The sequence below is a fragment of the Gavia stellata genome, chromosome 2, assembly GCF_030936135.1.
Source record: "Gavia stellata isolate bGavSte3 chromosome 2, bGavSte3.hap2, whole genome shotgun sequence".
NCBI classification, from domain to species: Eukaryota; Metazoa; Chordata; class Aves; order Gaviiformes; family Gaviidae; genus Gavia; species Gavia stellata.
The window spans coordinates 37,323,550-37,341,695 of NC_082595.1; the positions used below are offsets into that span (position 1 = coordinate 37,323,550).

An 18,146-nucleotide genomic window follows, 5' to 3' on the forward strand; every position below is an offset into this window, starting at 1 on the left:
CTGAGAGTGAAGAGCTCCTTTCAGCCCAGATCCCTGCAATGAGATTTTCACTACCAAGTTTTATATGATGGAAGGTACCGAGTCTTCCAAAAGAAGTTTAGAGCAGCTCTGTTGTATCTCAACTTAAAAAAAAAAAAAAAAAAAAAAATCACCTGGTTATGTTAGAAGCCTTAGACTTGCTGATTTTCTGACTCTCTGATGTTATGAAGAAACTGTAGGAGTAACTTCTGTTACTTAAGCAGCATTTAAAAAAAAGAATTTATTTTTAGATGCTTCTGTAAAATTTACTTCAGTTTGACAAAAGTCAGTACTTGCATGGAAAGAAGGGAGTCTCCTTTTTATTTCTGCTTCTGGAGCTGCTGTGTTTGAGCAGTAAAGGTCGTAGTTCAATTTCTCATTACAGATAGACAGCACAGATTTTGTTTTGTTGCATGAGTTTAGTATTCACTGACTTCATTGAGAATTGCATGGGTGAATTTACGCCTATAACTTAAACCGGAATATCAAGCAACCAGATGGTACAGACTATTAGTCAAATACGTTTGCACTATTGCATGGTCTCCCTGAAGTCTTAGTCTCTTGGGCAATAGTGAAATTTTTTTAGAAAATTTGCCCCCTCTGACGGACTCTTTTGACAGTTTGTCATGTAGCAGTGCAGCATATACAGAAAACTGCCAAAGTTAAGAAGCAGCTGCATGCTGGCATTGTGCAGCTCAGTAGAATTCAGGGTTTGAATGCTGATGTGAGTAAATAGTACTTGTTCAAGTCTGGTTTAAATATTGTTTTAAATATGCAAAAAACAAGCAAGGAATCAGGTTCTAAACTGAAATGGCAGGTCAATATTCCTGCTGATATTTTCTGTAGTAAAGATTAAAAGAAAGACCCTAGTAGGAAATGGCTATTGTTCTTCATTACTTCTAGCCATTTGGCTTTAAAGCATCATTAAAAAAAACAGTGAGTAGCAGAGGGAAGGCCGGAGTTGTGCACAATGTGAGAAAGCCAGGCCAGCAGAATTTTCTCTAATCTGAGATGCTCTATTTGCTGCCAATAGTCAGACTTTATGTGATCCTTTCCCAACTCTACTGCAGTCCCTTTGCAGAATTTTTACGTAAGTACTTCACAAGAGCAAAAATACCTTTTGTGTCTTTGGATGACTTTGAAATTAAGTGCATACAAACAAAAATGTAACCCATTCAGTTGGGCAGCTAACATCTCTGGTAGCTGGTCAGAACAGGACAAGTATTGTATCCTGACAATCAAGCTTTCATGACACTTTCTTGAATATTAGCTTCAGCAACCTTTTTGATAGCAAAAAAAACCGTATAGGTCTTTTTACTGACTTCAGCTGTCAGAATTCAATCAAGAAAAAAGACAATTAACATAATACTGTTTGACAGGGGTATTAATCAGGAGAAAAGGGTATTTAAATTCTGTTGTTTTTTTTAAATGCAAATAGATTTCTTATTGCAGACTAAGCTTTGCAAAAAGGGGCACTTAACTATATCCTTTATTGGCACACAGTCTTTTTGACAAAGTATTACGTTTTCTGTACACAACCAATTTTTTTGCTAGTATGAACATGTGTAAGCACCATTGACTTAATTATAGCTATGCTAGTTTGCTTGAGCTGAAGAACTGCCCCACCATTTGTAGTTTTAGAGAGACTTTCAAAGACTTACTGGAAAGACCTTCACCATGTTGACCTGTGGGTACATAAACCACATGCAGGTGGTGTTTGTCATGCTCTCTGGTTAGCATTGCCCAACTGCAAAGCTCAGCTTTCATATCTAAATACAGGCCTGCTGACTTTGAATGGACAGAATTCAATACTTCTTTATTTTGAAAATATCTCCTTTTATTTTTTTTTTCCAAAGGAATCTATATTCTTTAAACACTCTCATATATCTCTTTTCAGGCATATATTTGTTTTACCTTGCTATCTACTTATCTAGATTACTGTACAGAAAAATATCATCTGGAAGCTGATGTCATCAAAATGGCATGAGTACAAGTAAAGAACCCCATGTAATTCTTTACTTCACTTTTTTGTTTTTACTGGGTATGTTATTTCTTACACCAATTGTAAGGTAGCCGGTACAAGATATTTGGGTACTAAAAGGTTGTCTCCCAATTTGTAAATATACTGCTGACCGCAGTCAGCATTATATTTACAAAAAATAAATCATCAGATGTTTTAGTGTGTCCAACAGACCAAATGCTGCTTGTAGCATTTTGAAATAGATCTATAGCTAAGACATACTATACTTGCTGAGAAAAGTTCTGATACCTATAGGTAAGACAAGGGAATAACCACTGTGCATCTGTTGAACAAAAAGGCATTTGGTTTTCTTTCTTGGGGAAAAATGTTCTATGACTGAACCTACCCCAGTCACAACAGATCGTCAAAATAGGTATTGGAAGCAGAAGTATGACTTAATGGGTCAGAAAATTTCAGTTTGCAAATGTGGCTCGAACACATGATCAACATTGAGAATTCACAAGGTAAATAAATAAGGCCTTTTGTTAATAATAAATCAATAGGTAAACCTAGTGATTACAAGCTGGTTTCATGAGAGGGTTTTGAGTCTGATGTGTGATTTTATGATTAATGGTGGTTAGTAATAACTGATCTTCCAGACAAAGTTGTGTGCTCATGTGAATCCCCTGCATTTTAAGACCTGCAGATGTATGGCTTAGGACTTGAGATGACAAATTATTCCCAGAACAGTTTTATCACCTTTCTTTCTTTAAAAATTAAATCTTTCTTATAGAAAGGATGATATCTGTGAGCATGGTGTAGGTCTGCAAATTAATGAAGCTTTAAGTTTGGTTACACTAGAAAGTTATCTAGTTAACAACAGAGAAAAAAACCTCAATAATTTACTATTTACAAAAGTATTGCTCATGAAGGTTGTAAAAAAATTGTGAAAATAATTATAACAATACCATTCTGTGGGATCTGTGAGAAAACATTTCTACATCTTTCACAATGCACAAGCAGTATTCCAAAGATAGGCTTATGTGCTTATATTCTGTAAATTGCATACCTGATATTCTTCATAGTATCTTTTTCTCTTTTCAATCAAATATTAACGCGTTCCAGACACTCTCCTTAGTTTTGTGTTTGTTCATGTTCACATAACATCAAAAATGAGAAAAGGTCACCCGACACATCAAAACATTTAATTAACACAAGCACAGTGAAGTCACTTCATACTTCGAAATCATTGTCAATTCCCATAAGAGTGACCGCACTGTCACCAGCACAGGATTGCTTTTCACTGGAAGAGACACAAACAGCAGAAAGGTGTATTTTTTACAGCAATATTCCAATTAGTGGAACAGGTTGGAAGAGACTGGGAAAATGACATAACAATCAAATGCACACTAATTACAGGATTTCAAACCTGTAAAGTTTTGTGTGAAAGTCTAGCCTGATTCCTTATTCTTGCTACCCTGTTACCATTCCCGTTGTTGTCATGCAGAGTGCAGGGCTGTGCTCTTCCTGTCATTCCTGCTCACTCAACAGAGTTGTCTGGGCTGGGTTGTGCCATGCTGAGTACTTGTACCTTGCATACAGAGTCCCAGCTGCTGTGTCCTGCTGTAGCTAGAGGTTGCCTGTGCTCTGGATGGGTACCCACTATGATAAGCACCTCTGAGCTGCAGGCTTCCCTTGGCACCTTCCCTTCCTATGCACATGTGGCAGGCCAGTGTACACTTCCCTACATATAAATATATATATATAATCGTTGCTATATTGCAAGTACTGCCATTAGAGTGCTGCATTTCCAGACTTTTAGAATTATTTTTTTTAATATGGAACATTTTTCATATCTGTACTCCAGTCAAATACGATTCTACGTGGAGCGGTCAGAAAAAAAGAAAAGACACACATCCATTAATTTTCTAAGCATGAAGTGGTTATTCTCATGTATTTGAAACATTTTTCAGTTGCAAATCCGGTTTAGCAATTAGCACTGTGGAAAGATACCCTTTGAAGGACACTGATAGGTATTCTTACATGCTTATGGTCAGAGCTCACAAAAGGGTATGTACTTTTCAGAATTAACAAGTGTTGATGCAGACATAAATTTTAAGTGAGAGAAATGGAAGTTACACTGTGTTCATAATGTAAATGCTCAGTTTGCACAGAGCTAAGTATGATGGGAAAATTTACATGCCTAAAGTTAAGCAAGTGCAGAAATGATTGGAATTGCAGCTGTTGGGTGAAACTAAACTCACCTGACCTTAAAAGTCTAAAAGTTACTTGTGTAGATCTTAGCTAGTCCCCTCAGACTCCTCAGTTAAGGGAGATAAGTGGACACCTTTTTTGGGCCTGTCTCAGATGACAGGAATTACCCTGTGAAGGTGTGTATTTCCTTCTGTTGACTAAAAAGGAAGCATGCAATGAATATATTAGACTCATACAGCAAATATTTAGATGCTTAAATTCAGTGAATTGAATCTCACCCAACTGTACCCTTTCGGGAAAAATGAAATTTAAAATGCAAAGCCGGAAATAATGCTACAAACATGTGGTAGAAGATAAGATGTAGCGCACAGTCCTACAGTAGAGATATATATGCTTGTAACTACAGTCAATGAAGACATGGTATGATTTTCTGTGATTCTCTGAGGCTAAAATGCAGCCAGGGCCCATCCCACCCCAGCCAGGAGCAGGCAGCCAGCGGCATCAGACAGCCCCAGCCCCGGGCATCGGGCACCTCCCTGGGGATGGGGACAAGCTGAGGCTGGGCCTGAATGTGGGCCCACGGGTGGGCCCAGCCTGGTGGGGCCCATGGCGGGGCTGAGCAGGGCTGTGGGGAGCTGGAGAGCGGCCCTGCTGCAGCATCGCTGGGGCAGGGGCTGGTGGCCCCAGGGGCTGACATGGGGTCCTGGGCTGTGGGGGAGCCCCGGCGGGCCAGGGAGGGACAGTCAGGGCTGGTGGTGCCCTCAGGGCCCTGGCACTTGCACTGGTTCTCAGTCGGCTGTGTTTGTAACGGCAGTCATTTTTTGCTTTCATTTTGCCAGTTTATGCAATATCCAAGGGTTGGTTTAATTTTTCCTTTGCCTTCACATTGGAGAACGTAAGTCATACAAAGTGATAATTTTAAGCAAAAACAAAACCAGAAGCTAATTCTGTCTGAGAAAAAATATGTGAAGACTTGGGTAATTAAATCAGTAGGAGTTAGAATCATAGTTTAATTACAAGTGCAGCTGAAAACGTGTGTTCAGGCCAGTTGAAATCAGGGGATTTATGATGTTAGGAGACATTAAACTGTCCTTCCTAAATTTTACTTCTTTATTCTTCTCTTGGAGATACATATACTTATATGAACAGATTAAAAATATCTTTATAACTTTATGAAGAGAATACCACAATGTAAATTGTAAATGTACAGTTGCAAATTCCTGTAACTTTGAATGTACCTTTCGTTCATAAGTGCAGCATTTGGAGTTAAACAAAAAAGAAATATGAGAATCAAACAACAACAAAATCATTCAAACAAGTAATCTGGGGTATAATGGAACATTTAGAAGCAAATAATATGCTTAAATTTAATTTAAGTAATAAATGCTTAAGTAGAAGCAAAGAAATTACTTGTGGTGAGTTTATAAAGCTGCTGGTGCTTTGAGCTGGGTATCATCCCTTCATAACTTAGTTTCCTGCTTAGACTTAGCCTTATTCCTAAGACATCACGTTAGTTTTATGGGTCTTATTGCTTTGAGGTCAATGGAGCTATGTGAGAGGAAAAAGTGGTATAAAAATACTAAATATTTGTATCAATTTTGTATTTGTTACATCTTGCTCTGCCTTTACAGTCAGCAAAAACCTGTAACAGACATTGTAGCCGAGAACATATGAAATACATAGGTTTGAATGTGAGTTGAAAGAGGGAACTAATAAACAATTTAGCTGCCATTTTATCAGTCTGCAGATGTCCTCAATCCTGAATTTTGGCTTCTGATTAAAGGCAATTGTACATGCTTTTGCATCATTTCCTTTTAACACTCCTATGCATAATTGTTATTGATAGATTTGTTTAATTTTCCTATGGTTGTGTTTATGTCTGTGGAAATTTCATGTATGCTTGTAATTTTTCAAGTAATAATTGGGAAGAGGGAAATGGAAAGTTTCAGTAATTGCTGAGACCATTGATTATAAGGGTTTCTGCACTACAGAGGGCATAAAAACTAATCCTCAAAGCATTCTACACAAAATAGCAGAAATCTGTAAAGTGCCGGTTATTTATTTCATGTGGCACACGCTAGTTGCACATCAGAGACTTAGAAAATACATTTTTCTTTTAACCTTTGGTGTGTGCATTTTGCCAGTGAACCCATTGGGTGCTGTGCTTAACTTGTAATAATTTTCAAGTCTCTATGTGTGTTTGCATATACATGAATATGTCGATGGATATCTGGGTGGTTTTGTGGGTGAGATGACAAATAGTTCTTAATGCTTTTCAGCAGAATAGGTATTTTTTCATCTTTTTTTCTTTTTATTTATGGCATAGTTATTTGTCTACAGCCTTTGTCTCTAGTCACAGTGCATGAATTTAACATCATCCGAGACTTTTTCAAAACTCCCAAATATTTGGTAAATCAGTCACAGCGTTGGAGCATGTTTTACAAAGGTCTGCTTACAGAACAGAAGAAATTAAAGTAGAAATAGGAAATATCAGAAATACATCCAGAAATATCCAAAAAGAAAGGAAGATGTTTCGATCTTAATTCTTTTTTTGTTTTCCATGATTCTTCTTTATTTCCATTTTTTCCTCAAATTATTGTTTGACAACAATAATTTCCATTGTTTCCTCAAATTATTGCTTCTGCAATGTGAAGATCTGAAAGGACTTTTTACAGACAGCAGACTGTTAATGTGTGTCAGTTTAATTGGATACTGCACGCATTTGACATTTCTGAACTCAGTGTTGCTGGAAAGCATCATTCCAACAGTGACATGGTTTTTAAGCTCTGTCTCCTCCTTCTTTGCTAGTAACTTCAGGATCTCATATAATCAGCTTTCAAGATCCAGTGAAAGTCTGGACGATGGAAAGACTGAAAACTAGATTGGGCAAGTCTCTGAAAGACTATACAAAATATTTTATTGGGAAGGGGATGCATCAGTGGGCAACTAGTAACACTTAAAATAAACATGTACGTGTTTATATATATTCATACTTTTACACATTTTTTTACAAACAAAGATCCTTGGTTCCAAAGCATTTATAGTCTCTAACGTGGAAGAGAGGGTGCATGTAAGCAGTTCACATGAGGGAGATTATATAATTTGGGATGGATTTCTGGGAGAAATAGGCATTCAGTAAATATGATTTCAAGGAGAATGGAAAGAGAAGAAGTTCTTGCTAGGTAAGAAAAAGGAATCTTTCCCATTTTAAGGGATTTAGTGAATAATAAATTGGAAAGTATGAGAGGGAAGAAAGAAATGATTGGTTGAAGAAGAAGCTGTAAAGACTGCAAAAAGCAGAGACAAGCAAAAAGCAGTTTAGTTGGTGTTACAAAGCTAACATCTGTCAAAGACTAACACGCAGTATTACACGAAATCATAATTATCCTCCACACTTAGAAATTCCTGTAGCAGTGTACAATCAATGCAGAAATTTTCAGAGAAAATTACATGCGGAAAAAAAAATAATAATTACATTAGGACTTGAGGGTAAGAGAAAGGAACCATGTTTTATGCAGTGAGTTCTGATCTGAAACACAGAGAAGTCAGCAGCTCTGGACTACAAGTCAGGCCTCGGGTCAAGAACTTAGTGAGACATTCAGAGCAGTTGATACATTCAGGGTTTGGATGAGCTGGAAGATGGAGATGTAAATCCTGGTGAAAATGGACAGAAAAATTCTGCATAGCAGTAATTCTATGGTGGAAGTAGTAAGGACCACTTTAAGTGCATTGAGAACAAGAAACAGAATAAATAGTGAGAGCCTAAGCATGGGGGAAATGAGGAGAGAAAATCAAAGCTGATACAGGGGTTGTGGCTCTAGAAGTTGAGGAGAATAAAAACCCATTAAGAAAGAATCACTCAGAGCTAAAACTCACATATTTAAATATGTGAATATCCTTGCGTGCAAGAGGAGGGAAGAGGTGGGTGGAAAGAAGCCTGTAAGAGTATCATAGGGTTTATTAAATCAGAAGAAATAGTGATATTTAATGAGACAAGCCATTAATAGATAATTCTTACCATATGCTTAAACCTTGGCCACCTTTAGAAGGGTTTGCTGGTGAAGTTGTGTTGATGGTGCATTCTCCACCTGTACCTCTTCTGAATGGAGATAAAGCATTTACCAGCAAGAAGCTGATTTGAATATCATATAAATCAGTTCCCTAAGTAGAAAAAGTTAAACCAGTAGAAGACTTGTACTAGTATAATTGTGTCTATAGTGTATATATATATACACACTACAGTGTGTGTGTGTGTGTATATATAATAGTAACTATTTAGTTATGTTGCTTGCAAGTATAAAGGCTTTTGCCTTTGTATCCCTGTATTGGTTTGTGTGGCAAGGTTTTGGTAGTGGGGGGGCTCTAGGGATGGCTTCTGTGAGAAGCTGCTAGAGGCTTCCCCTATGTCCGATAGAGCCAATGCCAGCCCGCTCCAAGATGGACCCACCGCTGGCCAAGGCCGAGCTAATCAGCGCCAGTGGTAGCGCCTCTGGGATAACATATTTAAGAAGGAGGATAAAACAACTGCGCAACGGCAGCTGGAGAAGAGAGGCGTGAGAATATGTGAGAGAAACAACTCTGCAGACACCAAGGTCAGTGAAGGAGGGAGAAGTGCTCCAGTTGCTGGAGCAAAGATTCCCCTGCAGCCCCTGGTGAAGACCATGGTGAGGCAGGCTGTCCCCCTGCAGCCCATGAGGGTTCACAGTATAGCAGATATCCACCTGCAGCCCATGGAGGACCCCACGCCAGAACAGGTGGATGCCTGAAGAAGGCTGTGACCCTGTGGGGAAGCCTACTCTGAAGCAAGCTTCTGGCAGGAGCTGTGGACCCGTGGAGAGAGCAGCCCACGCTGCACAGGTTTGCTGGCAGGACTTGTGACCCTGCGGGGGACCCAATTCTGTTCCTGAAGGACTGCACCCCATGGAAAGGACCCATGCTGGAGCAGTTTGTGAAGAACTGTAGCTCATGGGAAGGACCCACGTTGGAGAAGTTCGTGGAGAACTGCCTCCCATGGGAGGGACCCCACGCTGGAGCAGGGGAAGAGTGTGAGGAGGAAGGAGCGGCAGAAAAAACATGTGATGAACTGACCGTAACCCCAATAACCTGTCCCCCTGTGCCACTCAGGGGAAGGAGGTAGAGAAAAATCGGGAGTGAACTTCAGCCCAGGAAGAAGGGAGGGGTGGCAGGAAGGTGTTTTTAAGATATGGTTTTATTTCTCATTATCCTACTGTGATTTTGATTGGTAATAAATTAAACTCATTTCCCCAAGTTGAGTCTGTTTTGCCCGTGATGGTAATGGTGAGTGATCTCCCTGTCCTTATCTCGACCCACGAGCCTTTCGTTATATTTTCTTTCCCCTGTCCAGCTGAGGAAGGGGAGTGATAGAGCGGCTTTGGTGGGCGCCTGACATCCAGCCAGGGTCAACCCACCACAATCCCTATGACAGCTATGCCAACAGAAGTTGTGAGTGTATGCCATGCCTTATTGGCTTTGAGTGAAGCCACAGTGCTGATGGAGATTTCCTGACAACTGTCTCAAAATTCATTTGCATCCTTTTAAAGGCAGTCATTAAGACTGAGAGGTAACTGTTTGTAGTTGCATCAGCAGAAAAGCAGGTTGATAAAAATCGTAGTTCCTCCCATGTTCTGGGGAGAACTATGCTCTTAATTCCTTTTAAGGAATTCCTCTGTTCACAACCAGATGCTTCAACTTATGGTAAGAATAAAGCCCAGCTTGCTTTCACAGTCTGCACGTTTATCCCTTGCCAGAAATGAGTCTAATAGTGTACGAAAGTGAGTAGCAGTCTTGGATTTCATCACCAGGAAGGTAATCACAGTCTGAACAGGTCAGTAAAGTGCATGGCATTTAGCAAGACATGTTCTTTCTTACTGGCTGGTACAGATGTGAAAATCTGTAGCGACTGAACATTAATTGGATTGCAAAGTTCTGGCAAATTGCTCCCCTGCCTGCATAGTTGGTTTGTGTATTACACCTGTGGGTGACAACTACATATTTGTGAAATGGGTTATATTTGTGACAGCCAAAATTAAAGTGATCTGTGGGGCCTATGAAGTCCTTCAGGGAATCAGGCAAAGCCTGTATTATGCTTAGAAATTAGTCTAAACCTGGTGTGTGAATCAGAATTCAGCTTTGGGCAGCTCCAAGGTTTTGATGTGAGATCCTCTTTTATCAGGCTTTTTTGGCTTACACTAAGGGGCTGGCGGTATCTGGCAGACAGTGCTGCCCTTTTCATATTGCTTTTGTTTGTAGTCCTTTGGGGAAAGGGCTAAAATATTCGGAATAAAACCTTTCTAAGTGTTCTTGGTAGCATGCTCGGAAACATGGAAGGATTATTTGATAGATAGTTTTCAGCATTCTGGTGCCCACAGAACCATGGCTAATCTTTCTAATCTTCTTTATCTAAGGTAATCTGTATATTCTATCCTCTCTGCATCTATGTATCTTATGCTGAAACTGCACTGACAGGAAGCTCCAAAATGCCTATTTTCGTTTCTTTCCAACAGCTGGCTGTCCAGACTCCTTGATTAAAGAGCTTCATCACTTCAGGATTCTGGGAGAAGAACAGGTGAGTTAGCATCTCAAAGGCACCGTCTTAATGTTATGAAAGATAGACGCTAATGAGACAGTTTCATCTCTCTCCAGGGAAGCAGAGTGTATCTCATGACCCCCAATGACCTGAAATGGGGGGAAAAAACACAGGAGATATATGTGAGATATTTTTTTTTTCATTCTATCCATCAGCCTTGACAGGTTATTAATTGGTACATCTGCTATCTGCCACAGCTTTTTGGCTTTCGACTACAGCAGTAAACAGGCTCTCTAAAACAGCAGATAGACAAACAATCTGACTAAGGGATTGATACTTACAGCTACTTATGATACTATCCATCTCTCTTTGTGGCCTTTTTTGTCTTTTAAAAGTGTGTTTCTCATTCGTAATTATAGCTGTGCTTTGCGCTCAGAAAACTATTTCTGTAGAGGGATCTTAGGAAAGCATAAGTGAACTATGCTTTACAACGCTCACAAGATGGGCATAGTTATTATTTTGTCAATAATGAAATTGACATACAGAGATACTGAGAAAATGGCCTTAAATTTTGAGACACAAGTTGATTTTCGAATGCTCAATGCTTCTGAAATTCAAGTTGTCTCTGTCTCTGAAGTATCTCTCCTAATGTACTGGTTATATAGCCTAACTGCCTGACAGAGTTGCAGGTACTAGGGACTGAGGGCGTGAAAGCTCAGCGTTAGTGTGTTGTACATGAGAATATCTTCATCTTTTAATGAACCTGGCACTAAGGGACTTGCACAGGGTTATATGAGGGCTGTGACAGAGGTAGGAGCCGCTCCTGAAATGTTAATTCAAAGTCTGGTTTCTTAGGTTTTAGGTCAGATTATATGGTGAAGAACACCCTGTTGCCTCTCCTTTCCCTGCCACTCTCCCTTTTTTTATTACAGTTAGGGCTGCTTCCAGTTTTCCTCCACCAGCCCCCCACTTCAGTTATAGAAAGTCGAAAGCCAGATTCCTCAGGGACTCAGCTTTTCCTCAGCGAGAAGGCAGCATGAAGGGGAGTGTGGGTGGGTTTCTCTGACAGGAATGGAAAAAAAGACAGAAAACAGACTCAGCCAAAGGAGATACTGGAAGCAGAAATCTGCTGAGATTGAGGATTTAGGAAGAGGAAATAAAAGAAATTATGACCAGGATTGATGGGGCCAAGAGAGTGGTTAGAGCCAGCTGACAAATGGAGGGCAGAGTGAGATGAAGCTTGGGGACACTGGAGCTTGGGCTGGCTGGTGAAAGAGGATAGAAGTAGAAACCAGAATGGTAGGGATAAGGGTCTCACAAGGAGCTGGGACCAAGGACTGGAAGGGAATGACCAAATACAGAAACTTGCTAAAGAGACTGGTAAATAAAGTAAGATCCGTACTTAATGAGCTGCACGGGGATGTGAAGCTAAGCAGAGTAGGAGGAGTGGAGCAAAAGGAGAGACTTGAAGGAAAAGTAGGGAACAACTAAAGCAAGAGACTGTGAGTATGAGGGAGAGAGCTGAACTAGACAGACTTTGATAGCTCCACTGACAGAGCTCTGGGGATGGAGTTGTAGACATCAGTCTTGCTAATCACCACTGACAGAGCTTTTTTTTTCTTTTTGTAGATATAAAAATGAAGGCTAAAAGAGTTAAGAGTGCAAATGAAGAATTCAGACATTAGGAAATGTCAGATTTAAGATTATTTATGTAATCTTAATACTTTCTTTCTTTGTTCCATTCACCTACCCTTACACCTTTGCACTAAGAGAGTATTAAATTATATGATCATATACAAACTTCAGAAGTGGGATGATGTAAACCATGAGGAACTACAAAAGAAAAGATGATTACTGTCCAATAATAAGAGAATTCTTGAAGAGAGTAGAGGATTTTGATGAGGAAAACCTTGCTAATCAAATAAAGACAGTATTTTTGCCACTTGGAATATTTTTGGTATCCTTGTGGACTTTCATAATGAAATGACTCCTCTTTCTATTGAATACACCTAAACAGAAGAGAAATTTTTGTTATCATGCATTAGCGGCATAAGACTATGCAGATGGGAAGTTGTTTTGCAGAATGGGTCTGACCTATAAACATTTGCCTTTCTCTGAAACTGGCTACACTAACAGGTTATTTGGATGCAGTGGTTATCATTATGGTCTTAACTAATGTCTTTGCTAGTAGTGAACATTGCCATGAGGCTTGAATTATTCCATAAGCCCGTATAAGTATGTAGACTATTGCAATTATATTCTGTACCTACAAAAGCACTGTTATCATGAATCTACTGATGACCACAGTAGCTCTTGCTTGAAGTTAGCACACACTTTGACAGTTAGGGAGAAGTTGGTGCAAAACCAAGGTAAAAAATATTAAAATACATCTAAATGAAGAAAGAAAGGAATTTCAGCCAAAGTCCTTATCACCTGGCTATCTAATTATTTCTTACATTTATTTAGTTATATATTTGCTTTTTAAAAAGATCTAAAGTGTGTCTTTTTCTGTTATCATGCATACTAATAGAAAAAAATCATAATTAATTATAACAGTTTTATTCAGACTGCTTACAGTTTCAGTGTTATCAACAAACATATATTTTCTTCCACTCCAACAGTCAGAGAATAATAGGGGCATGTTACTGCTTCATGTCCAATCTTGATTTATTTTTAAAATGCTTATGTATTTAAGGCCAGATTATAAAAGCAGAATGGAATATTGTGATAATCTGTTCTGATCTCCTTTAGAATACACATTACATTACTTTCTTGGATTAATTCATGTTTAAACTGGAGTATATTGCCTAGAAAAACATCCATTCTTTGTTTACAAATCACTTGCAGACATTAGATCCTATTATACCTCTCAGTAGTGAAAGACAAAAAATTCCCAGCCTCTTTTCTTTCTACCAATCTACCAGCACCAGTATGCTCCCTACATTGCATATCTCCCATTCCTCAGTGTCCAATTCCCTTTGTCCTGTCACAAGGCAATAAGTGATCATCATCATAAAAAATTACTTCAACCTATGAATGCAACTCAGAAAAAAGACACCATACCCCTGAAACAGGACTAAAAAAAGTGCTTAATACAGCAAAAGGGAGCCTGTTTGTCAGTCAGACTGTCAGCTAAATATGTTTCAGACAGAATGAAGGAACCTTTCAGTTTGAAGTGGACATTCCCACTGGAACTTGTGGGCTCCAGTTAAACCAGTGGCTGCCCAATAAGGAATATAATTTCCCTTCTAGAGATTCCTATTTATTCATCTAAGCAGTGCCTTAGTGCTTTTGGATGTGGATGGACACAGCTCAGATTCAGCTCACGATCCATCACACTGCTTCCCAGACAGAAATCCTGATCTGCAGTTGTGGGTAATAGTTTTTTCCTAAAACAATAACTTTACATGTGACTGTGCTGAGAAGTAAGTTGTTTGCTTAAACCCAGTTTACCAACAGTTCATATACACCTGTAGCATTAACTTAACTGTTCATGTTACATGTTCATTACTTCCTCTTCTCAAATTGTTACAAGCTTTATCACTGATGTTCTATGTTCTTGGTTTTCTTCCAAGTCATTGATAAAAATTTTAGGTGGTGTAAGGCCAAGAATCAATATCTTCAGGACCTTTTTGGAAACACACCTGCTTAATACTGATTGCCCATTTACAATAATATTTTAGACATGCCAGATAGCTAAGTTTTCATCCTCTTAATATATGGCATGTTAATTTTGTATCACTCTGGATACTTAATCAAAATGCCAGGCAGCAGCAAGGCAAATGCCTCAAAGAAGTCTGCTTCATCAGCTCTCTTACTTTTATCAACCAAATTTCAGTCAAATCAAAATCAAGCAACTGTTCCTAATACAAAACCTTAGTCTCTACATTTTGTTCATTGAGTATTTGTTTGCTGTAAATACTGACCATATATAATTTTTGTTGATGTCGTTAAGAGAGAAAGGTTTTCAGCAGCTTGCAGGATAGAACCACTCAAAAACATGTGTCTGCCTGTCTATCTGTCTATTTAAATAAAATGTTTCTTAATCTAAATGTAAGCATTGAAGGAAAACTAATGCTGAGAAAAAAAAGGCATTTTTTTAACTTGAAGTGTGAAGAGTTGCTGATTAATCTAATATTTCCTAAAAGGAGTTCTATAATAATAAAACAGTTGTCCAAATAGTTAAACTTCTTGGTAGTCTCCTGGACATGTAAAACTCCCATGTCTTCTATTTCCTCAGAAATGTACATTATGGGAAATTCATTCTACCTGGAAAGTTGGTGGCAACAAGGTAGTTTTTAGAGAGGGAATTGTTTTTAGGCTTTATGGAAAGAGGTAATCACAGTCTGTGTGGTGAAATTGAAGAGTACAAGCTTCCCTGGTACATGATATGCATTGTAGATACCTAACTTACCACATAAAACCAGCTTCCAGAGTAATTGGCTTAATATGCAGCACAAATGCATTTAGCAACAGATTGCTACCCCACTTGATACTTGACCTTTTGAGAAGGTGCCAGAAAGTCTGACCTAGAAAAGTCTCCAAAAGCAGCTTTGACTGGTTTGTTTTGGACCTCCTTTTCACAGAACCTCCCAGTGCACAAAGGTCTGTATAACACAAATAGACTCTCTTGGAAATGCAGCCACAGGAAGGGTAAAACCTGAAGCTTTCTAACTGTCCTTAGCTCTGTTGAACTTTTTCTTGCAATTTGATCTCACTGTTCATAATCCATCATTTTCTCCTAGCATAATGGATGCAGTCCAACATGCTGACTAACTGCTTCACTTTATAGGTACCTGAGATACACTCAGGATTGGGATGAAAGATTTATTAACTGGGGTTCTATTGAAAAATAGCACAAAATAAGAAAGTTAGTTTCCTGCAATAGCCATTTACCCTGTCAGGCTGGCTGTCTCTGCAAGTAAATGCAAATGGTTCTACAAGTGGTGATAGTACAAGCTGCTTACAAAAATATGTTAAAGATGCACTGAATATGGGCTCTGTCCAAATACAGTGGAAGGCAGGTAATTCAACAAGCCAGTGCCAGAGACAGCAGAGAGAACACTTTAATTCAGACCTAAACACTACAATATACCAACATAGCAAGATGACTTGTAGTGAACTGTTGTGGAGTGTCCCTAATGACTCTCCAAGAAATTTCCCTCTTCTCCCCAAAGTGATAAAAAAAAATCTTGTTTAATTGTTTAAATGGAATATTGTGATTCATGAATAAAATAGCAGCTACATCTGAAGGCTGGAAGGGAAAACAAATAACGCAAGAGCAATCTGCTGCTATACCTGAGTGCCCCCAACAGGTCACAGCGCAGATGAAGCAGATGACATGCTAGTGGCAGGAAAAGAAGCTGCTAAGTAATGTATAGCTGTGCTTCTCTGCTATATCATCTGCTCTGACAACTTTGCAAAATGTATTGGCCAGTTTCTTGATATTTTGACAGGGGAATGATCAATTTTAACAGATCTCTCCTATCAGCTGCTACTGCAACTCATATCACTGCTCACTTTTGCTTTAGAAATGTTGTGGGCATTTATATCCCTGGAATCTGAGCAAGCCTGAATAGGGACACTCCTCTTTTTTTTTTCACATACCCTTGCCAGTTGGGGAGAACTTACACAAAGGAATACCCTGTTTCAAAAATCTGCAGATGCACATCCCCATGCTGTTCAAAGGTGGTGTGGGCTTGTGCTAGGTTTTGCTGTGAGCTGTAACTTCAGGAGATACAGAAATCTAGTATTAAAAGAACACAGTGTGGACAGAAATAATTTAACATAAATTGAGGATTTAAAGGAATTTGTATAAAATACCTGTGTGTGGCAAAGTGAAAGTCGTTTTTATTTTTATTTTGCTTCGAATACTTGCTAGAGGAATTTTTTTTAAATATATGCTACAGAATATTAATATAAAGTCAGTCTTAAACTAACTGATATATATTTACCCATTCAGGCAAAAGTAATGTCATGTGACAATTCTAATTAATCAGCTGAGTTTAGTGCAGGAAACTGTCAAATATGATCAACAAAGTGCTTCTGAAGTATGTGTGGGTCAAGATTTTTTGATAACTACACTTGGAAAAAATGTAAGTTACCTCTCAATAATTCACATGCAGTTAAAAAAAAAGAATAAATTTTCACTGAATAATTTCTCCAGTTCATAATTACTAAATCAAAGCTATTTTGTTAGCATTCTCAAATCTGTTAACTTTACGAGTATACTTCCTTACAGCACTGTGCTTTCCCACCCAGTCCCCTGGCTTCAGCCAATGTGAGTGATACCTACATGCATCTCTCAGTTTCTTCCACTTTTCTGTGTAGTATCTGATTTCTGTCCATCTCATTTGGCTCACCTTCTGGATTTGTCATCACCATCCCTTCACTCTCTCTAAAATTGAGCTACTGCATTTAGCTCCTGATCCTCTTGACACCACCTTTTTTTTATAGCTGGAACTACACAACAAACTTTACACTGTTGCAATATCGTATGACCAGTGATGTGCCTCTCTTTTCTTCCTATGGTATATCTGCTTTGAACGTCTCCTAACCGCCTTCTTCCCTGACTTCAGAGGTAATTGAAATCCATGTGAGTTCCTCAGCTTTGTCTCTCCTGGATTATCAGAACCTTATTCTCTTTGAGTTCTTGTCATAGGCAAGGCATGTCTACTTTCTAACTCCTTTTTTAACTTGCCTGTGCACTAGACAAGTAAAAGTAATTTATTTTTGGTTCAACAGCTGAAATAAAAAATGGGGAGAAAGAAAGGAGAAAGTACTTGTGATCAAAACTAATTTAAAGGATATTCTTTTCCTGTCAAAACCAAAAAATATGTCATTTTGTGTAGAATCCAAATTTCCATTTGTTCACCTGTCTGTAACATCTATCCATGAAAAACTTGAGTGTTTCTTAAAATATAGGAATTCTCTTCCACCCAGCTTTTATTAAATTCAGAGGGAGGATTTGAACCCCAGTGTTCAGGGTCTCAGGTGGATGTAGAAGATGGGACTTCTTCCATCCTTTGGATTTCTTTGATCTGCTGTCATGGAACATGCATATATTCACTCTTGTGACCTTAGAATTGGAATTCCTGGAAGCCAGTATCTACTTCAGTGAATCTCAGTTGCATAATTTGAAACAGCATCAACTGAAAAGATTTCCTTGCATCAGTTACAGCCTTGGTGGTTGTTGCTTGTAGGGGAGAAAGAAATGTGGATTTGAGCTCCACAAGGGTCAGAAGGAACTGAATGTTGATCTCCAGCATTCAGTCTATTCAGACTGATCCTACAAATACCTGCTGGAAGATCACAAACTTCCAAAAGTTTGTAAATATGGTGCCAAGTCATACACTGGGCTTAGTCCACTTTCTTCATTGCATCATATTGCCTCTCATATATTGTTTG

The 18,146-nt window shown here is 38.7% G+C and overlaps 1 protein-coding gene across 1 annotated transcript in view; it reads left to right on the forward strand.

The window, feature by feature from the left end:
* The window catches only part of PRKN (parkin RBR E3 ubiquitin protein ligase), a 686,369-nt gene that overhangs the window by 539,221 nt on the left and 129,002 nt on the right, over nt 1–18,146 (forward strand). Inside the window, exon 10 of the mRNA XM_059828079.1 lies at nt 10,717–10,778. Coding sequence (XP_059684062.1) covers nt 10,717–10,778 — 62 coding nt within the window. The remainder of the gene's footprint in view (nt 1–10,716; nt 10,779–18,146) is intronic.